Here is a 23,433-nt window from a genome sequence, read left to right on the forward strand (position 1 = left end):
CCGGCGCCACCTTCCCACCCCAGCTCAGTACCACCAGTGCCTACACCACGCACCAGGCTTCCAGTGCATCTCCAGAGCCCTGTTCCTCCTCCACGCACTCTCCCTATGGTGCGTGTCTCCAGCCCAGTGCCTCCAGTTCCGGCACCACGCACCAAGCCTCCTGTGCGTCTCCAGAGCCCTGTACGCACTGTTCCTTCTCCCCGCACTCGCCCTGAGGTGCGTGCCCTCAGCCCGGTACCTCCAGTTCCGGTACCACGCACCAGGCCTAGAGTGCGCCACGAGAGTCCAGTGTGCCCTGTTGTTGTTCCCCGCACTAGCCTGAAGGTGCGTGTCCTTAGCCCGGTACCTCCAGTTCCGGTACCACGCACCAGGCCTACAGTGCGTCTCAGCCGGCCAGAGTCTGCCGTCTGCCCAGCGGCGCCTGAACTGCCCGTCTGCCCAGCGGCGCCTGAACTGCCCGTCTGCCCAGCGGCGCCTGAACTGCCCGTCTGCCCAGCGGCGCCTGAACTGCCCGTCTGCCCAGCGGCGTCTGAACTGCCCGTCTGCCCTACGCCGTCTGAACTGCCCGTCTGCCATGAGCCTGCAAAGCCGCCCGTCTGCCATGAGCCTACAGAGCCGTCCGCCAGACAGGAGCCGCTAGAGCCTTCCGCCAGACCGGATCAGCCAGAGCCTTCCGCCAGACCGGATCAGCCAGAGCCTTCCGCCAGACCGGATCAGCCAGAGCCTTCCGCCAGACCGGATCAGCCAGAGCCTTCCGCCAGACCGGATCAGCCAGAGCCTTCCGCCAGACCGGATCAGCCAGAGCCTTCCGCCAGACCGGATCAGCCAGAGCCTTCCGTCAGCCCGGACCTGCCAGAGTCCCTCAGCCCGGACCTGCCAGAGTCCCTCAGCCCGGACCTGCCAGAGTCCCTCAGCCCGGACCTGCCAGAGTCCCTCAGCCAGGACCTGCCAGAGTCCCTCAGCCAGGACCTGCCAGAGTCCCTCAGCCAGGACCTGCCAGAGTTCCTCAGCCAGGACCTGCCGCCCCTTATCCCGGTGCTGCCCCTTATCCCGGTGCTGCCCCTTATCCCGGTGCTGCCCCTTATCCCGGTGCTGCCCCTTCATTTAGGTGGTTTTAGTTGGAGGGTGGTCATTGGGAGGGGGATACAGAAGCGGGGAGTGACTATGGTGGTGTGGGGACAGCGTCCGGAGCCTGAGCCACCACCGTGGTCAGATGCCCACCCAGACCCTCCCCTGGACTTTGTGCTGGTGCGCCCGGCGTTCTCACCTTGAGGGGGGGGGTTCTGTCACGTTCCTGACCTGTTTTCTGTTGTTTTGTATGTGTGTGATGGTCAGGGCGTGAGTTTTGGGTGGGCATTCTATGTTGTGTGTTTCTATGTTGGTTTAGGGTTGCCTGGTATGGCTCTTAATTAGAGGCAGGTGTTTTGCGTTCCTCTAATTAAAAGTCATATTTAGGTAGGTTGTTTCACTGTGTTCGTTGTGGGTGGTTGTTACCTGTCTCTGTGTTTGTGTTCTGCACCAGATAGGTCTGTATCGGTTTTGCACGTTTGTTATTTTGTAAGTTGTTTGTAGTGTTCACTTGTTCTTATAATTAAACATGTTGAGCACTGGCTACGCTGCATTTTGGTCCTCTCCTTCACCCCAGGAAGAAAACCTTTACAATAATGATGGGAGGAGAATCATTAGTGGCCAGGTGTTCTATTTATAATGATGGGAGGAGGTTCATTAGTGGCCAGGTGTTCTATTCATAATGATGGGAGGAGGTTCATTAGTGGCCAGGTGTTCTATTTATAATGATGGGAAGAGGTTCATTAGTGGCCAGGTGTTCTATTCATAATGATGGGAGGAGGTTCATTAGTGGCCAGGTGTTCTATTCATAATGATGGGAGGAGGTTCATTAGTGGCCAGGTGTTCTATTCATAATGATGGGAGGAGGTTCATTAGTGGCCAGGTGTTCTATTCATAATGATGGGAGGAGAGTCATTAGTGGCCAGGTGTTCTATTTATAATGATGGGAGGAGGTTCATTAGTGGCCAGGTGTTCTATTCATAATGATGGGAGGAGGTTCATTAGTGGCCAGGTGTTCTATTCATAATGATGGGAGGAGGTTCATTAGTGGCCAGGTGTTCTATTTATAATGATGGGAGGAGGTTCATTAGTGGCCAGGTGTTCTATTCATAATGATGGGAGGAGAATCATTAGTGGCCAGGTGTTCTATTTATAATGATGGGAGGAGGTTCATTAGTGGCCAGGTGTTCTATTTATAATGATGGGAAGAGGTTCATTAGTGGCCAGGTGTTGTATTCATAATCCCCTGACCTGCACCACTCCCCTGACCTGCACCACTCCACTGATCTGCACCACTCCCCTGACCTGCACCACTCCCCTGACCTGCACCACCCCTTCTACCTGCACCACCCCCTCTACCTGCACCACCTTCCGTGACCAGCACCACTTCCCTCACCTGCACCACTCCCCTGACCTGCACCACTCCCCTGAACTGCACCACTCCCCTGACCTGCACCACTCCCCTCACCTGCACCACTCCACTGACCTGCACCACTCCCCTGACCTGCACCACTCTCCTGACCTGCACCACTCCCCTGAACTGCACCACTCCCCTGACCTGCAACACTCCCTTGACCTGCACCACTCTCCTCACCGCTATGATCCACTCCCTCTGCCCTCTGATTTGCCTCACAGCAACAATGGTAAACGCTAACTCTTTACCATCCTCATAATCTCCCTGCATTCACAGGGACAACATGACATATTAACAATATTTGAAATGCTAACCCAATGACACATTCATTGTCACGGCATCTCTATAGACATTCAGTGCATATAGACATTCCTAACCAGCAGGTTATGTCTGTCAACAGACAGGGTTAACTATACTAACAGCTGCCACTATTGCCGGCACGGTCCTGAAGGCATGTCTAACACGGTGAGAAACTTTTCCACACATATTGAGTTGTTAAGCTACTTAGCTGCTGTGTGCCTTCAGGTGTTGTGGAGCACAGCTGGTTGATGTTGGTATGTTTGTTCAACCCACCCCCCTCTCTACCCCCTCCATCTACTGCTATTCTCTCTCTACCCCCTCCATCTACTGCTGTTCTCTCTCTCTACCCCCTCCATCTACTGCTGTTCTCTCTCTGCCCCCTCCATCTACTGCTATTCTCTCTCTACCCCCTCCATCTACTGCTGTTCTCTCTCTACCCCCTCCATCTACTGCTATTCTCTCTCTCTGCCCCCTCCATCTACTGCTGTTCTCTCTCTCTACCCCCTCCATCTACTGCTGTTCTCTCTCTACCCCCTCCATCTACTGTTGTTCTCTCTCTACCCCCTCCATCTACTGCTGTTCTCTCTCTCTGCCCCCTCCATCTACTGCTATTCTCTCTCTCTACCCCCTCCATCTACTGCTGTTCTCTCTCTACCCCCTCCATCTACTGTTGTTCTCTCTCTACCCCCTCCATCTACTGCTGTTCTCTCTCTGCCCCCTCCATCTACTGCTATTCTCTCTCTCTACCCCCTCCATCTACTGCTGTTCTCTCTCTACCCCCTCCATCTACTGTTGTTCTCTCTCTACCCCCTCCATCTACTGCTGTTCTCTCTCTACCCCCTCCATCTACTGCTGTTCTCTCTCTACACCCTCCATCTACTGCTGTTCTCTCTCTACCCCCTCCATCTACTGCTGTTCTCTCTCTACCCCCTCCATCTACTGCTATTCTCTCTCTCTACCCCCTCCATCTACTGCTGTTCTCTCTCTAACCCTCCATCTACTGCTGTTCTCTCTCTACCCCCTCCATCTACTGCTGTTCTCTCTCTACCCCCTCCATCTACTGCTGTTCTCTCTCTACCCCCTCCATCTACTGTTGTTCTCTCTCTACCCCCTCCATCTACTGCTGTTCTCTCTCTACCCCCTCCATCTACTGCTGTTCTCTCTCTACCCCCTCCATCTACTGTTGTTCTCTCTCTACCCCCTCCATCTACTGCTGTTCTCTCTCTACCCCCTCCATATCCTGCTGTTCTCTCTCTACCCCCTCCATCTACTGCTGTTCTCTCTCTACCCCCTCCATCTACTGCTGTTCTCTCTCTACCCCCTCCATCTACTGCTGTTCTCTCTCTACCCCCTCCATCTACTGTTGTTCTCTCTCTACCCCCTCCATCTACTGCTGTTCTCTCTCTACCCCTCCATCTCCTGCTGTTCTCTCTCTACCCCCTCCATCTACTGCTGTTCTCTCTCTACCCCCTCCATCTACTGCTGTTCTCTCTCTACCCCCTCCATCTACTGTTGTTCTCTCTCTACCCCCTCCATCTACTGCTGTTCTCTCTCTACCCCCTCCATCTACTGTTGTTCTCTCTCTACCCCCTCCATCTACTGCTGTTCTCTCTCTACCCCCTCCATCTACTGCTGTTCTCTCTCTACCCCCTCCATCTACTGCTGTTCTCTCTCTACCCCCTCCATCTACTGCTGTTCTCTCTCTACCCCCTCCATCTACTGCTGTTCTCTCTCTACCCCCTCCATCTACTGTTGTTCTCTCTCTACCCCCTCCATCTACTGCTGTTCTCTCTCTACCCCCTCCATCTACTGTTGTTCTCTCTCTACCCCCTCCATCTACTGCTGTTCTCTCTCTACCCCCTCCATATCCTGCTGTTCTCTCTCTACCCCCTCCATATCCTGCTGTTCTCTCTCTACCCCCTCCATCTCCTGCTGTTCTCTCTCTACCCCTCCATCTACTGCTGTTCTCTCTCTACCCCCTCCATCTCCTGCTGTTCTCTCTCTACCCCCTCCATCTACTGCTGTTCTCTCTCTACCCCCTCCATATACTGTTGTTCTCTCTCTACCCCCTCCATATACTGCTGTTCTCTCTCTACCCCCTCCATCTACTGCTGTTCTCTCTCTACCCCCTCCATCTCCTGTTGTTCTCTCTCTACCCCCTCCATCTCCTGCTGTTCTCTCTCTACCCCCTCCATCTACTGTTGTTCTCTCTCTACCCCCTCCATCTACTGCTGTTCTCTCTCTACCCCCTCCATATACTGTTGTTCTCTCTCTACCCCCTCCATCTCCTGCTGTTCTCTCTCTACCCCCTCCATCTACTGTTGTTCTCTCTCTACCCCCTCCATCTACTGTTGTTCTCTCTCTACCCCCTCCATATACTGCTGTTCTCTCTCTACCCCCTCCATCTACTGCTGTTCTCTCTCTACCCCCTCCATCTACTGTTGTTCTCTCTCTACCCCCTACATCTACTGCTGTTCCCTCTCTGCCCCCTCCATATACTGTTTTTCTCTCTCTACCCCCTCCATCTACTGCTGTTCTCTCTCTATCCCCTCCATATACTGTTGTTCTCTCTCTACCCCCTCCATCTACTGTTGTTCTCTCTCTCTACCCTCTCCATCTACTGTTGTTCTCTCTCTACCCCCTCCAAATACTGTTGTTCTCTCTCTACCCCCTCCATCTACTGCTGTTCTCTCTCTACCCCCTCCATCTACTGTTGTTCTCTCTCTACCCCCTCCATCTACTGCTGTTCTCTCTCTACCCCCTCCATCTACTGCTGTTCTCTCTCTACCCCCTCCATCTACTGTTGTTCTCTCTCTACCCCCTCCATCTACTGCTGTTCTCTCTCTACCCCCTCCATATCCTGCTGTTCTCTCTCTACCCCCTCCATCTACTGCTGTTCTCTCTCTACCCCCTCCATCTACTGCTGTTCTCTCTCTACCCCCTCCATCTACTGCTGTTCTCTCTCTACCCCCTCCATCTACTGTTGTTCTCTCTCTACCCCCTCCATCTCCTGCTGTTCTCTCTCTACCCCCTCCATCTCCTGCTGTTCTCTCTCTACCCCCTCCATCTACTGCTGTTCTCTCTCTACCCCCTCCATCTACTGCTGTTCTCTCTCTACCCCCTCCATCTACTGTTGTTCTCTCTCTACCCCCTCCATCTACTGCTGTTCTCTCTCTACCCCCTCCATCTACTGTTGTTCTCTCTCTACCCCCTCCATCTACTGCTGTTCTCTCTCTACCCCCTCCATCTACTGCTGTTCTCTCTCTACCCCCTCCATCTACTGCTGTTCTCTCTCTACCCCCTCCATCTACTGCTGTTCTCTCTCTACCCCCTCCATCTACTGCTGTTCTCTCTCTACCCCCTCCATCTACTGTTGTTCTCTCTCTACCCCCTCCATCTCCTGCTGTTCTCTCTCTACCCCCTCCATCTACTGCTGTTCTCTCTCTACCCCCTCCATCTACTGTTGTTCTCTCTCTACCCCCTACATCTACTGCTGTTCTCTCTCTGCCCCCTCCATATACTGTTTTTCTCTCTCTACCCCCTCCATCTACTGCTGTTCTCTCTCTATCCCCTCCATATACTGTTGTTCTCTCTCTACCCCCTCCATCTACTGTTGTTCTCTCTCTCTACCCTCTCCATCTACTGTTGTTCTCTCTCTCTACCCTCTCCATCTACTGTTGTTCTCTCTCTACCCCCTCCAAATACTGTTGTTCTCTCTCTACCCCCTCCATCTACTGCTGTTCTCTCTCTACCCCCTTCATCTACTGTTGTTCTCTCTCTACCCCCTCCATCTACTGCTGTTCTCTCTCTACCCCCTCCATCTACTGTTGTTCTCTCTCTACCCCCTCCATCTACTGTTGTTCTCTCTCTACCCCCTCCATCTACTGCTGTTCTCTCTCTACCCCCTCCATATCCTGCTGTTCTCTCTCTACCCCCTCCATCTACTGCTGTTCTCTCTCTACCCCCTCCATCTACTGCTGTTCTCTCTCTACCCCCTCCATCTACTGCTGTTCTCTCTCTACCCCCTCCATCTACTGTTGTTCTCTCTCTACCCCCTCCATCTCCTGCTGTTCTCTCTCTACCCCCTCCATCTCCTGCTGTTCTCTCTCTACCCCCTCCATCTACTGCTGTTCTCTCTCTACCCCCTCCATCTACTGCTGTTCTCTCTCTACCCCCTCCATCTACTGTTGTTCTCTCTCTACCCCCTCCATCTACTGCTGTTCTCTCTCTACCCCCTCCATCTACTGTTGTTCTCTCTCTACCCCCTCCATCTACTGCTGTTCTCTCTACCCCCTCCATCTACTGCTGTTCTCTCTCTACCCCCTCTATCTACTGCTGTTCTCTCTCTACCCCCTCCATCTACTGCTGTTCTCTCTCTACCCCCTCCATCTACTGCTGTTCTCTCTCTACCCCCTCCATCTACTGTTGTTCTCTCTCTACCCCCTCCATCTACTGCTGTTCTCTCTCTACCCCCTCCATCTACTGTTGTTCTCTCTCTACCCCCTCCATCTCCTGCTGTTCTCTCTCTACCCTCTCCATATCCTGCTGTTCTCTCTCTACCCCCTCCATCTCCTGCTGTTCTCTCTCTACCCCCTCCATCTACTGCTGTTCTCTCTCTACCCCCTCCATCTCCTGCTGTTCTCTCTCTACCCCCTCCATCTACTGCTGTTCTCTCTCTACCCCCTCCATATACTGTTGTTCTCTCTCTACCCCCTCCATATACTGTTGTTCTCTCTCTACCCCCTCCATCTCCTGCTGTTCTCTCTCTACCCCCTCCATCTACTGCTGTTCTCTCTCTACCCCCTCCATCTCCTGTTGTTCTCTCTCTACCCCCTCCATCTCCTGCTGTTCTCTCTCTACCCCCTCCATCTACTGTTGTTCTCTCTCTACCCCCTCCATCTACTGCTGTTCTCTCTCTACCCCCTCCATATACTGTTGTTCTCTCTCTACCCCCTCCATCTCCTGCTGTTCTCTCTCTACCCCCTCCATCTACTGTTGTTCTCTCTCTACCCCCTCCATCTACTGTTGTTCTCTCTCTACCCCCTCCATATACTGCTGTTCTCTCTCTACCCCCTCCATCTACTGCTGTTCTCTCTCTACCCCCTCCATCTACTGTTGTTCTCTCTCTACCCCCTACATCTACTGCTGTTCTCTCTCTGCCCCCTCCATATACTGTTTTCTCTCTCTACCCCCTCCATCTACTGCTGTTCTCTCTCTATCCCCTCCATATACTGTTGTTCTCTCTACCCCCTCCATCTACTGTTGTTCTCTCTCTCTACCCTCTCCATCTACTGTTGTTCTCTCTCTACCCCCTCCAAATACGGTTGTTCTCTCTCTACCCCCTCCATCTACTGTTGTTCTCTCTCTACCCCCTCCATCTACTGTTTTTCTCTCTCTACCCCCTCCATCTCCTGCTGTTCTCTCTCTACCCCCTCCATCTACTGCTGTTCTCTCTCTACCCCCTCCATCTACTGTTGTTCTCTCTCTACCCCCTCCATCTACTGCTGTTCTCTCTCTACCCCCTCCATATACTGTTGTTCTCTCTCTACCCCCTCCATATACTGTTGTTCTCTCTCTACCCCCTCCATCTCCTGCTGTTCTCTCTCTACCCCCTCCATCTACTGCTGTTCTCTCTCTACCCCCTCCATCTCCTGTTGTTCTCTCTCTACCCCCTCCATCTCCTGCTGTTCTCTCTCTACCCCCTCCATCTACTGTTGTTCTCTCTCTACCCCCTCCATCTCCTGCTGTTCTCTCTCTACCCCCTCCATATACTGTTGTTCTCTCTCTACCCCCTCCATCTCCTGCTGTTCTCTCTCTACCCCCTCCATCTACTGTTGTTCTCTCTCTACCCCCTCCATCTACTGTTGTTCTCTCTCTACCCCCTCCATATACTGCTGTTCTCTCTCTACCCCCTCCATCTACTGCTGTTCTCTCTCTACCCCCTCCATCTACTGTTGTTCTCTCTCTACCCCCTACATCTACTGCTGTTCTCTCTCTGCCCCCTCCATATACTGTTTTCTCTCTCTACCCCCTCCATCTACTGCTGTTCTCTCTATCCCCTCCATCTACTGTTGTTCTCTCTACCCCCTCCATCTACTGTTGTTCTCTCTCTCTACCCTCTCCATCTACTGTTGTTCTCTCTCTACCCCCTCCAAATACGGTTGTTCTCTCTCTACCCCCTCCATCTACTGTTGTTCTCTCTCTACCCCCTCCATCTACTGTTTTTCTCTCTCTACCCCCTCCATCTCCTGCTGTTCTCTCTCTACCCACTCCATCTACTGCTGTTCTCTCTCTACCCCCTCCATCTACTGTTGTTCTCTCTCTACCCCCTCCATCTACTGCTGTTCTCTCTCTACCCCCTCCATCTCCTGCTGTTCTCTCTCTACCCCCTCCATCTACTGTTGTTCTCTCTCTACCCCCTCCATCTACTGTTGTTCTCTCTCTACCCCCTCCATCTACTGCTGTTCTCTCTCTACCCCCTCCATCTACTGCTGTTCTCTCTCTACCCCCTCCATCTACTGCTGTTCTCTCTCTACCCCCTCCATCTACTGTTGTTCTCTCTCTACCCCCTCCATCTCCTGCTGTTCTCTCTCTACCCCCTCTATCTACTGTTGTTCTCTCTCTACCCCCTCCATCTACTGCTGTTCTCTCTCTACCCCCTCCATATACTGTTGTTCTCTCTCTACCCCCTCCATCTCCTGCTGTTCTCTCTCTACCCCCTCCATCTACTGTTGTTCTCTCTCTACCCCCTCCATCTACTGTTGTTCTCTCTCTACCCCCTCCATATACTGCTGTTCTCTCTCTACCCCCTCCAAATACTGTTGTTCTCTCTCTACCCCCTCCATCTACTGTTGTTCTCTCTCTACCCCCTCCATCTACTGCTGTTCTCTCTCTACCCCCTCCATATACTGCTGTTCTCTCTCTACCCCCTCCATCTACTGCTGTTCTCTCTCTACCCCCTCCATCTCCTGCTGTTCTCTCTCTACCCCCTCCATCTACTGTTGTTCACTCTCTACCCCCTCCATCTACTGTTGTTCTCTCTCTACCCCATCCATCTACTGTTGTTCTCTCTCTACCCCCTCCATCTACTGCTGTTCTCTCTCTACCCCCTCCATATACTGCTGTTCTCTCTCTACCCCCTCCATCTACTGTTGTTCTCTCTCTACCCCCTCCATCTACTGTTGTTCTCTCTCTGCCCCCTCAATCTACTGTTGTTCTCTCTCTACCCCCTCCATCTACTGTTGTTCTCTTTCTACCCCCTCCATCTACTGCTGTTCTCTCTCTACCCCCTCCATCTCCTGCTGTTCTCTCTCTACCCCCTCCATCTACTGTTGTTCTCTCTCTACCCCCTCCATCTACTGTTGTTCTCTCTCTACCCCCTCCATCTACTGTTGTTCTCTCTCTACCCCCTCCACCTACTGTTGTTCTCTCTCTACCCCCTCCATATTCTGCTGTTCTCTCTCTACCCCCTCCCTCTACTGCTGTTCTCTCTCTACCCCCTCCATCTCCTGCTGTTCTCTCTCTACCCCCTCCATATTCTGCTGTTCTCTCTCTGCCCCCTCCATATTCTGCTGTTCTCTCTCTACCCCCTCCATCTCCTGCTGTTCTCTCTCTACCCCCTCCATCTACTGTTGTTCTCTCTCTACCCCCTCCATCTACTGCTGTTCTCTCTCTACCCCCTCCATCTCCTGCTGTTCTCTCTCTACCCCCTCCATCTACTGCTGTTCTCTCTCTACCCCCTCCATCTACTGTTGTTCTCTCTCTACCCCCTCCATCTACTGCTGTTCTCTCTCTACCCCCTCCATCTACTGCTATTCTCTCTCTCTACCCCCTCCATCTACTGTTGTTCTCTCTCTACCCCCTCCATCTCCTGCTGTTCTCTCTCTACCCCCTCCATATTCTGCTGTTCTTTCTCTGCCCCCTCCATATACTGTTGTTCTCTCTCTACCCCCTCCATCTACTGCTGTTCTCTCTCTAACCCCTCCATCTACTGTTGTTCTCTCTCTACCCCCTCCATATACTGTTGTTCTCTCTCTGCCCCTCCATCTACTGCTGTTCTCTCTCTACCTCCTCCATCTACTGCTGGTCTCTCTCTACCCCTCCATATACTGCTGTTCTCTCTCTACCCCCTCCATCTACTGTTGTTCTCTCTCTACCCCTCCATATTCTGCTGTTCTCTCTCTACCCCCTCCATCTACTGTTGTTCTCTCTCTACCCCTCCATATACTGTTGTTCTCTCTCTACCCCTTCCATCTACTGCTGTTCTCTCTCTACCCCCTCCATCTACTGTTGTTCACTCTCTACCCCCTCCATATTCTGCTGTTCTCTCTCTACCCCCTCCATCTACTGTTGTTCACTATCTACCCCCTCCATATACTGCTGTTCTCTCTCTACCCCCTCCATCTACTGTTGTTCACTCTCTACCCCCTCCATCTACTTTTGTTCTCTCTCTACCCCCTCCATATACTGCTGTTCTCTCTCTATCCCCTCCATCTACTGTTGTTCTCTCTCTACCCCCTCCATATTCTGCTGTTCTCTCTCTACCCCCTCCATCTACTGTTGTTCTCTCTCTACCCCCTCCATCTCCTGCTGTTCTCTCTCTACCCCTCCTTTTTTGTGGACCCCAGGAAGAATAGCTGCTGCTTCTGCAAAAGCTAATGGGGATCCTAATAAATCAATAAACCCCCCCTCTCCCCCTTCTTTCTCTCTCCATCCCTCCCTCCCCCTTCTCTCTCTCTCCACCCCTCCATCCCCCTTCTCTCTCTCTCCATCCCTCCCTCCCATTCTCTCTCTCTCCATCCCTCCCCCTTCTCTCTCTCCATCCCTCCCTCCCCCTGCTCTCTTTCCATCCATCCCTCCCTCCCCCGTCGCTCTCTCATCCCTCCCTCCCCCTTCTCTCTCTCTCCATCCCTCCCTCCCCCTTCTCTCTCTCTCCATCCCTCCCTCCCCCTTCTCTCTCTCTCCATCCCTCCCTCCCCCTTCTCTCTCTCCATCCCTCCCTCCCCCTTCTCTCTCTCTCCATCCCTCCCTCCCCCTTCTCGCTCCCTCCACCCATCCCTCCCTATTCGCTCTCTCTCCCTCCCTCCCCCTTCTATCTCATCCCTCCCTCCCCCTTTTCTCTCCCCCCCCCCTTTTCTCTCCCATCCCTCCCTCCCCCTTCTCTCTCCATCCCTCCCTCCCCCTTCTCTCTCCATCCCTCCCTCCCTCCCCCTTCTCTCTCCATACCCCCCCCCCCTTCTCTCGCCATCCCTCCCTCCCCCACTAGCAGCCAGAACAGAAACATCAGCTTTCATTACTCAGGTTCAGTTAGGCCATTAGATGACATGGTAACTCCCTGCTCCACTCTCCTCTGTCAACAAAAGGGGAAATATGTGAAAAACACCAGGATGTTTGTGCCTCCAAAACCTTTTCTCCCCACTCGTCTGGTTTAGAATCTCTGGACTAATATCCTAGCCGATTTTTCATTTATTTTGTAAATGTTTTATTCTTTCCTCCTGAGCCTCTTTACTGAGTGGGAACTTCAACTCCCCAAACTCCCCTCAATAGCCCTTAAACCAGACACCCCTTCCCTCGTGTTGTCTACGTCAGCAGGGGTCAAACTGGAGACCCCATAGCCCCAGGTGATTATTACGGCTTCAACTTACCACACACACACACACACACCTCTCTATCTACCTATTGAAGCCCTGTCTCTGTCTAAAATAATTATTGATGAACTTGAGAAGAACCCCTCTAGTCTTTGCCTATGCCACTGGGATATTGAGAGAATCTAAGAACAGAACTGAATCAAATAAACTGTGTGGAGGAATGGCCTACGGCGGGATTGGAATGGGCTGGATCAAAAACATTTAGAGTACATCCCTGACACAAAAGCATTACTTTAATGCTATCCTCTACCTCCGCGGTATTCAAGAGAAGTTTTTATAAAAGTGAGAGGGATATTTCACCCCTGGAGACCAACACAGGTGTGATTTTCAACTAGTTTAGAGAAGTTTTCAAAAAACTTAATTTTCCTGTTTTTCTGTGATAGTTCCACACTATGAGGTCGAAATAACACTAAAATGTTTGTGTAAGGTCTGTTTGAAGCATGTTCAGTTGGGTTAACAACTATTGGCCCACATCATGACGTCACAATGTGATCCTATTATAATAGACCAATGACTGTTCATCTGGGTAAGGGGGTGGGCTCTAGACCATCCTATCAGCCAATCAGGGCTGTTTATGTAAATATCTTAATGCCCACACGCTCAGACTGAGCATTACAAGGGCCAAATATATATTTAAAAAAATATTTTTTTGTTATTTTAAGTAAATAAAACACATCAGTTATTTATTAGACATAAAGAGAGGATTAAAACAATTTTAATACAAAGATTGTATGGGGGCTTTAATAGCGCAACAACACTGATAACAATATTAGTCATCCATGCTATAAAAATAGAGAAAAAATGTTTGGTGAACACAACCCAAAATGCACAGCAGCTAGCTAACTCCATCTCTGTCCTCACACCATTATCATCATTATCATCATCATCATTATCTCCATCTATGTTCTCACATCATTATCATCCTCATTATCATCATCATCTCCATCTCTGTCCTCACATCATTATCATCATCATCATCCTCATTATCATCATCATCTCCATCTCTGTCCTCACAGCATTATCATCATCATCCTCATTATCATCATCATCTCCATCTCTGTCCTCACATAATCATCATCCTCATTATCATCATCCTCATTATCATCATCCTCATTATCATCATCCTCATTATCATCATCATCTCTATCTCTGTCCTCACATCATTATCATCATCCTCATTATCATCATCATCTCCATCTCTGTCCTCCCATCATCATTACTGTGACCTGACCATGGTCTTAGGTCAGCAGCAATACTGGGCCGTGTTTGAACATTATTGGGCTTTACACCCCCCCCCCCCCCTCCCCCACACAAACACATTACAAGCATGCAATGTTCTGTTGGTCGGGGTTAATTGTTAAACACAAGTGAGAGATACAGAGACAGAGAGAGAGACACACACAGAGAGAGACAGAGACAGAGACAGAGAGACAGAGAGACAGAGAGACAGAGACAGAGACAGAGACAGAGACAGAGACAGAGACAGAGACAGAGACAGAGACAGAGACAGAGACAGAGACAGAGACAGAGAGAGAGAGAGAGAGAGAGAGAGAGAGAGAGAGAGAGAGAGAGAGAGAGCACAAACGGCTACTTAATTAGCACAGACACCAGATCAAGCCATAACAGGTCTGTGGCCAGGTCTGTGCCATGGCTAGCCACCAGCCGCCTCTGCATCGCTACTACTGACGGAAGCTGGGAGCTGAGTGTCACGGTGTGTGATCTCCATACCTCAGGGAGATGTTGAGGCTTCACGGTGGCTTGTTTAGCGGTGTGTGTGTGTGTGTGTGTCTGTGTATATGTATGTTTGCACACACCTGTGTGTGTGTGTGTGTGTGTGTGTGTGTGTGTGTGTGTGTGTGTGTGTGTGTGTGTGTGTGTGTGTGTGTGTGTGTGTGTGTGTGTGTGTGTGTGTGTGTGTATGTATGTGTGCATGCGTGTGCGTGTGCGTGTGTGTGTGAGTGCGTACGTGGGTGGGTGGATGGGTGGGTGTGAGTGTGGCAGAGCAGAGTCTCGTTAAGACAGGGGGAAGCTGGGAGTCAGGACTCTCTATCTGTTACTTTACATAGAGAGCCTGCGGGCTATGAGTGCCATGAGAAGAGAAAGGAGAAGGCCACACTTTATACACAGTGGTAACAGCATAGGGGCTTTAGGTTGCACTGACTGACATGTGTGAGAATTCAATAGAATAGAATACTCTTCAATGGACTACTCCAGAGGATTTGCCATTGTGGTTGAAAAGAAAGTGCAGTGGACAGACAGACAAATACATTTCTCTCTGTCTTCCTGTTAAGGTTACTACAAGCTTAACTCCATTGATCTATGTGCGTGCACAAGGGTGGAGTTTGGTTTTTGGAGTAGCGCCGGTCCCACTCCCACCCACAAGGTGGCGTTAGAAACATTTTTAGTTTTTGTCTTTTAATTTTGTGAAAGCAAGGAAGAGTTGCCTTCCCTTGCTTGTAGTAGCTAGCTGGCAGCTTGGCTAGCTGGCTTTAGCCTGGCTAAAAACATAGCAAGCTTGCGTTTTTAGCTTCCCACGTCTCAATGTGAAATAATCATATTTTAAAAAATAAAAAAAATAGGACCTGGCCAATATTGTTCTACTTGCCGGTGTAAACTACAACATTATCCCAGTTTAATATGCTGCTTGTGTATTTATTCACATCAGCAAAAAAAATACATCATCATGTTTTGGTCACAGATAAAAAAGCACTTGGCTAGCTAGTTGGCTACAGTAGGTTCTACCATTTCACAATCGCCTGGAATCACTAGTTATTACTTCTAAACAAAATACCTTTTTGGGTGGAATCTTGTTGTTCGGGTTACTGTTTGAACAGTCGCCAAGATTATATTTGGTTATCAATGCAAAATAGGCTACTTTGATGAATAGATCAGACAAAGGAACCAAGCAACATCACTGCCCCCACGGCTGCGGCAGGAATGATACGGATTGTCTCTATTTTCCAGGTAGTAAAAAAGTATGTAAAAATGCTAGAGCGTATCACAAGGAGCCGCCCTTTTGTGACGAAAAAACGCCATTGCAACGCTCCGAATCTTGCGTCTGTGTAGAGGTTGTAGTAGGCTTTACACATCAAAAAGGCCACCAGAGTTTAATTGTCATTGTGGTTCAGCTCGTCAAACAGGAAAGGCAACTGGGATAAATTATCCAGATTAGTGATAAAAGTATTGATGTCATAGTGATACAGTTATAATTTATGGCAATGAATGATGTAATTGGACTTGCAATCATGTAAGTATTAATTGTGGTGTTGATGTGGCTTTTGAGAAGAAAAAAAAAAACGATAAACGCTTTTTCACCAATTAAAATCCCTCCTCCTCTTCACTCTCATGACGTATCTCCCCCAAATAAAATCTGTCATCTATAACTAACGTTGAGACACAGAGCAACCCATGTCACGGGATTAAAAACTGAGAATATGAAGGGAATTTGAGAAAGGAGAGTATTCAACTTTGTGAGGCTGAGTTCTTATGCTTTCAAAAAATCCTTCCTTTACTTTGCCTTGCCCCATGTAAAAATTCTAGGCGATCGATGACTCATGAACTAAGTCATGGTAACTCAAATAATATTGTCGATCAATGCTAGAAACCTCAGAGCCCTTCTGAGTCCCTTTAAGCCTGAGCTGTCACGAAAAATTATTATTCAACATTTCCTTAAGGTTATGGTCTAATCTCCACCCCCACCCTGATCCTTTCACACACTGCGTCGACACGCCTTAGATAATGACTTAACCACGCTGCACAACCTTGCCACACCCGAGCCTGGCGTCTGCCAACACAGCCAGGGCTGCTAATGTCTCCCCAATCCAGAACTATCCAGAAAGACAACAAAGAAAAAGAGAAATGCCAAAGACAGCCAAGATAGATTAAGAGAGACTGAAAAACACACAAAAGCACATTATTCATATCCACACAGTCCAGTTCTGGTGTTGAGAGACAAAATGTGCTTATTTTTTTATATCAGACAATGATGCATTCTGGATGGAGAGCTCGCAGGAAGTGCTGTGGTCCCCACGGGTAGCAAACAGTTTCTCAATGTTCTGTGTCATTGAGGTTGATTGAAACATGGGTGAAGCACAGCAGATGGGAGCAGGAAATGATGCCAGAGCTTTGTGGGATAACTCGCCGCCACATCCTCCCTCTGTCCAGTCCAGCTCAAAGTAAACACACCAGAAGTTGAGTGGATGAAAATGCTGCTACAAACTCACTCCATTCAATAAAATCACTATTTAACCAACAATCCATCTATTGTTGTGACTACTTGGACCAACCATTTCGTATTGAAACCAAACCATATGATTTGAATGAAAAGTATTTGAATAAACATGAAAAGGTGAATGTAAGAAGCGCTCACCATTTTAAATAGGCTACATGTCATATTAAACAGCATATAAACACTCTAAATAGGTCAGGAGACAGACTGAGTCTAAGAAGGCTATATGATTTCAAGGCTATAGCCTACAAAGAAACACATTGTGAGTGTGACACACTAGGATGGTAGGCAGTCAGGGACATTAGGCCCTCAGAATTTAAACAACATTTCTTTGTATTAAATCATTAGAGTCTATAAATTGTGCATACAGGCTGTGACTTAGCCTACTTAAAATTAAATACAAATTAAATTTTAAAATTACTTATTAGTGCCTTTGAATACATTTTTAGAAACACGAGTTTGTCCAGTCTGTGGCTTCAGGCTCATGCGATGGTGTCTGGAGAGCCAGCCAGCAGCAGGGAATATCCTCTCCACACTTGCAGAGCTACTGGGGATGCTAAACACCCTTTAGGCCACTCTTGCCAGGCTGGGAAGAGATGCATAGTTGTTTTTACACTTTTCTATAGGTAGGCCTAAAGTTTTTAAGGCAAAATAACCCAATCAAATCGGAAAGCTCTTTGAACGTTGGAAAATGCCAGGCCTATTGGGCCAAAAACAATTATGGCCTATTGTATAGATAATAGAACAAAAATGAATGAAACTTCTAAGATATCTGATTTTTGTTTATAAATACTTTGGTACAATGACACACTTAATTAGCTACCCACCTCATTCCTTTCTTTTACATGTGCATGTAGTAAGTACACCATCATGCTTTGGGGATATGTGTCTTTTCAGATTCCATAATGATTCTTTAGTTGTGGATAATACATCACTGCACTCCCTCTCTTGGTCCTCATCTTTGTAAGTCACCTTGATTTAGCAGCTGTGTGTTTTATCAGTTTCTTTATGAAAATATTTAGCGAACTCCATGACAGTAGCTAAAGCAAGGGACTATAGCAGCACACAAGTAGACTACAGATGCATGCTGGGCCGGGCATGCCCTGAGCTCGTGACGTGAGCGCTACTGGAACACTACTGGAGCAAAATTGGAGCGGGCGAGATGGCCGAAGCTCCAGCCTTTGTGAATCTCGCTCTGCGCTCCAGTCAAATTGGGTACGTTCCGCTCCTCGCTTCGCTCTAGTTCCTCTCACATACTCTGGCTAGCACACTTCGAGAAGACATAAAATATACAGAACATGTCCACACTGAAATATATACAATTGCCTGACCTTGGGGAGAAGATATTTCAAACGGAACCCAATTCTAGTTCAATGTCAGATGGCTGTGCTGGTGAAGGCTTTGCATGAAATGTCATAAAAGGCCCCTTTGTGAGGCACTTGTCTTCTAATAATGGTGAATTCTAAGGCAGTCTGTTCTCTCCACACCTTTAGGACTACAGACAAGCCCCAAAAATAGCCTGAGACACCAGTTTTATCTCTGACTTTAAACACCGTTTTCTAGATACTTAAAAACTCATTAAAGTGACTGAATGGGGCCAGTTGGCATTTTGCGGCAAATATCCCAATTCTGAAGCCTCTGAGTTATCAGTAAATCTCCAGGAGGTGTGTACTGTATCAACACAGAACACATATGCACACACACACACGCGCACGCAAACACACGCACACACACGCACGCCAGATACCGCTGCTAATCTGTGTGATCTCCTCTCTCACAGTCTGTGAGTTGAAGAATGATGACTCAACGTTTTCTCAAGTCTGCAAGTCATTGTGAAGGAGGAGTCCTTAAAGATGGCCGCTGTGTTGTTAACTATGTGCTGATGTCCGCTGATTGACAGCCTGGGAGTCAAATGCCGATGTGAAATCCACAAAGCGGGCTGTCCATAAGGAGCCAAAGACCCGTCGGCATCACCAGAACGGATGGACATTAACTCCAAAGCCAAATGAAACTGCGAGACATTCAATACAAAATGGCTGTGCTGTGCTGTGTGTGTGTGTGTGTGTGTGTGTGAGAGAGAGATTGTTGTGTCTGCAAGTCTCAGGGTGGCTGGAAACAATATCTCAATTAGACCGGTCAGAGCTCAGAGAGAGAGAGAGGGTGAACTAACCAGAGGCGGTTCTTCCTGCTGTTCTGCTGGCTCAGTCTTACCTCATTAGGGCTGAGCAGAGGACAGTGTACAGGGAGACAAAAGTCAGCTTTGGGAGATTGATAAACATGATGGGAGACTAGAGCGAGACATTAGGGATGTGAGGGATGAGAACATAATAGAGGATCTCTGGTATGGCACAACTCTGAGTTCCACCATTCATCATTCGGGGGGTGGCTTCAAAATGGCCGCCACCTTGGTCCTCTCTCTGCACTGCAGGGACCTCCAGCAGAGCACATCAGCAGAACGTAGGCCATTAAAACACAGGACAATGTAGTCCAAAACAGGCTGTTTTTTCATGAATAGAGATGGGTAGTGGATTGAAGAAACAAGACAGGAGAGAGGGTGAAGAAGGGGAGAGTGGAGAGTTGTCTTACCCGTAAGAGTGACTGGGACTCCTCCTTGGCCTTGCCATCGGTGGGTGAGGAGTACTGCTGCGCCAGATGCCCAGGTTTGTCGGCCCCACCGGGAGTCTGTCCTGGAAGGAAGGCCTTGGTGTCGATCCCCCCCAGACTGAACACCAGGCCTGGGGAGTCCCTGAGCACCACCGAACCCCCCTTCTGCTGCTGGTGGTGGTGCTCCTGGGAGGCAGCCACGGCGTTGAGTAGACTCAGGGCGCCCTGGGGGAACTGGGCCGGACTACCCCTCAGGATGTCCCCGGCCCGCTCCTTAGGCACCCACACAAGGCCTGCTGCGTGGGCTTGGACCTGGGCCTCTCTGGCCTCCATCCAGCCCTTGGACCCCTGGGCCTCCTTCTCGTCCAGGGCCTCGCTCTTCACCCCTTCGGCCCTGGGCCCTGCCTCGGCGGCGCGGCTCTCTGGGGGAACCAGACTGTAGAGCTTGAGGTCGCCCTTGCTCTCCTCCTTGATGCTGAGGGTGGAGGGTGTTGTGGCGGAGCAGCCGTTGATGGTGACGAAGGAAGCGGAGGGATGGGAGGAGGAGGTCTCTTTGCAGTGGGCCGTGTTGAAGTGATCCAGCAGTGACAAGGTGTCGGAGGCGGTGAAGCTGCAGTGTCGGCACCGACAACAGCCGTGGACTCTCCTACAGGGAGCAGACAATCGAAGGGTTAATAAAAGAGGGACAGTCTTAACAAAGAGAAAGCATGCATCGACAGGCAGAGGGAAAGAGTGGGAGACAACATCATCGGGAAATGAATACCGGCTTAGTCAACACCGTATGTATTATTCTGTTTTATATCTACTCAGCGGTTTTTCCGCTTTATTTAATAATAAAAATAATACTTTTTAAAACTTTTATAGCGTTATTCATTACATAAAGAATCTCAAAGTGCTTTATTGATCCCAGCGAGTTACCACCACTCCACAGCTCTGCACAACATGACTGTAAGTATACAGACCTAATCAACTAAAGATAGTGTAAAAGACTCAGCTAAAGCTACAGGGTCCTTCCACCACGAAAAGCACAAGAACAAGGATTTTGACACAAACCACCCCAACAACAAGTATACAGTATCAGTTCTGTGTCTGACAAGTAGTACGGCGCTGCGGCTCTGAGTATTGTTTCTTCATCCTATGTAATGTATTCCCAGCGAATTTGGTCATGTTTTTTTTTTCTTCCGCTGTTCAGAGAAATTAGTCATTGAAGTTGTTACGTTTAGGTCCTGTCTGACATTCTGATATTACCAGGTTCTGACCACTAGGTGGTGCTGTTCCGTTTTTGTTTTTTACGTTAAATGGATAGTTAATATGGATAGTCGCTGGAAACCCCGGGCCGGGGACCGTCGCTGGAGGCCCCGGACTGGGGATCGCCGTTGGAGGCTCAGGACTGGGGATCGTCGCTGGAGGCTCCGAACTGGAGATCGCCGTTGGAGGTTCCGGACTGTGGCCCGTCGTTGGAGGTTCCGGACTGTGGCCCGCCGTTGGAGGTTCCGGACTGTGGCCCGTCGTTGGAGGTTCCGGACTGTGGCCCGTCGTTGGAGGTTCCGGACTGTGGCCCGCCGTTGGAGGTTCCGGACTGTGGCCCGTCGTTGGAGGTTCCGGACTGTGGCCCGTCGTTGGAGGTTCCGGACTGTGGCCCGCCGTTGGAGGTTCCGGACTGTGGCCCGTCGTTGGAGGTTCCGGACTGTGAAACGTCGCCGGAAACTCTGGACTGGGTACTGTAGCCGGAAGCTCTGGACTATGGAAGCGCACTGGAAGCCTGATGCATGGTGCCGGAACTGGTGGTACCGGGCTGAGGGCACGCACCTCAGGGCGAGTGCGGGGAAGAGGCACAGGCCGTACTGGACTGTGGAAGCGCACTGGAGACCTGATGCGTGGTTCCGGAACTGGTGGTACCGGGCTGAGGACACGCACCTCAGGGCGAGTGCGGGGAAGAGGCACAGGCCGTACTGGACTATGTAAGCGCACTGGAGGCCTGGTGCGTGGTGTCGGCACTGGTGGTACCGGGCTGGGGACACGCACCTCAGGGCGAGTGCGGGGAGGAGGCACAGGATACACTGGGCCATGGAGACGCATTGGAGATCTGGAACGTAGAGCTGGCTGAATGCGTCCTGGCTGGATGCCCATTCTAGCCCGGCAAAGGCAAGGAGCTGGAATAGAGCGCACTGGGCTATGAATGCGAACTGGAGACACCGTGCGCATTTCTGCATAACACGGTGCCTTACCAGTCACACGCTCCCCACGGTAAGCACGAGGAGTTGGCTCATGTCTCCAACTTGACTCAGCCAATCTCCTCGTGTTCCCCCCCAAAAAATGATTGGGGCTGCCTCTCGTGCTTGCCTTGTTTGTATTTCTCCTCATAATATCGCCGTTCCGCTTTTGCTGCCTCTATTTCTTCTGTCGGACGGCGATACTCCCCCGCCTGCGTCCAGGGTCCTGCTCCAACCAGTATCTCCTCCCAGGTCCATTTCTCCATAAAACGCTGCTCCTCCTTTTCACGCTGCTTGGTCCTTTTGTGGTGGGTTCTTCTGTCACGGGCATCAAAAGGAGGAGACCAAGGTGCAGCGTGGTATGCGTACATTCTTCTTTATTAAGAATGAACACTGAACAAAACTAACAAAATAACAAAACGAACCGTGAAGCTATACAAATGAGTGCTGACAGGCAACTATACATAAACAAGAACCCACAAATACCCAAGGGAAAATGGCTAACTAAATATGGTCCCCAATCAGAGACAACGATAAACAGCTGCCTCTGATTGGGAACCATATCAGGCCACCATAGACATATATATACCTAGACCTACAAAAATCCCTAGCTATACAAAAACCCTAGACAGGACAAAACTAGCATACCCACCCTAGTCACACCCTGACCTAACCAAAATAATAAAGAAAACATAGATAACTAAGGTCAGGGCGTGACACCTCATTTCTTACTCAATATCAGAACAAAGTTTGGTCCAAATCAGATTTTGAATACTATATCTTTTGAATATTATATGAATCCAATAAATAAAAATGGCCAATTTGGATTCAGTCAATTAGCTTAATTTCTCAGAGATCAAATTATACTTCAACAAAATAACGTTCCAGGAATGCTAATCTTGTCTGTTTCTAACTACATAAATGATTTCAGAACAATCTGAGATGGTGGGTGTCATGGCTTGCTGAAATGACATGTAGACCTCAGTGTTTTTTCTTATGATCCCATGGCTAACACTGTTTGGAGAAAAAGCAAGCCTCATATAGAGGAAGCAGAATAGTTCCCACTTCCTGATGATACTCTGATAAAAAATCTATGAAGTTGTTTTTTCAATCAAAATGTTATGAGTTCAATCAATACTATTATTTAAATTGAATGAATCTCACTGTCTCACGCCATCTCACATGCATTCTCCAACCTCCAATCATCATATATCAAATTGACCAATCATTACGATAAACATGAAAACTTCAGCTAAATAAGCAGTTGGGTTTTCCACAGAAACACAATGAATCATCACAGCAGAAACACACTGCTTTCATTTCCTGTTGATGTAGCCACGTCACCATAGACACCCAACGTATGCATTGGTGCCCAAATAAATAAACAAATAAACACAACTGCATTGCCCACTCCTGTTTATTTTACCAGCATCAACAAGAGAGCTTGGAGTGTGGCCATTCATCCATAGCCTCAACTCTTCAGACTTACACACACACACACACATGACTACTATGAATAACTACATTGTTGAATAGAGAACTTCTCTATGACTCTAATCTGATTATGAGGCAACAAAAAAACATTTAGAATTTCTTCCTCCCACCTAACTCCAACTGAAACACAAACAAAACAAACAAAAACAACAACTTAGAAACAAATTACCGTCATGGTTTTGGGATACAGGAAATTAAATCTACAGGAATGAATTTGTGCTGTTGCATTCTAGGATTTCCCACTGACAAATTATTACACCGTACAATACTGATTGTTTTATACCAAATAAAAATGTTGGTGTGTCATGGTCAGGGTTTCCGGTAATTGTCGGCTTTTGGCTGATAAAAAGATAAAATAGAAAAGCCTAAAAATAGAATTGGCACCGGGAAAAGAAGAAAACAATTCCCAATGTGAAAACTTAGGACACTAAAGAGGCCGTTCTACTGACTCTGAAAAACACCAAA

At 49.1% G+C, this 23,433-nt stretch overlaps 1 protein-coding gene across 1 annotated transcript in view; it reads right to left on the reverse strand.

The window, feature by feature from the left end:
- LOC139555243 (zinc finger transcription factor Trps1-like) overlaps window positions 1-23,433 on the reverse strand; it is a 246,275-nt gene that overhangs the window by 134,486 nt on the left and 88,356 nt on the right. Inside the window, exon 5 of the mRNA XM_071368884.1 lies at window positions 19,244-19,907. Coding sequence (XP_071224985.1) covers window positions 19,244-19,907 — 664 coding nt within the window. The remainder of the gene's footprint in view (window positions 1-19,243; window positions 19,908-23,433) is intronic.

Source organism: Salvelinus alpinus, chromosome 26 (assembly GCF_045679555.1).
Source record: "Salvelinus alpinus chromosome 26, SLU_Salpinus.1, whole genome shotgun sequence".
Taxonomy (NCBI): Eukaryota; Metazoa; Chordata; class Actinopteri; order Salmoniformes; family Salmonidae; genus Salvelinus; species Salvelinus alpinus.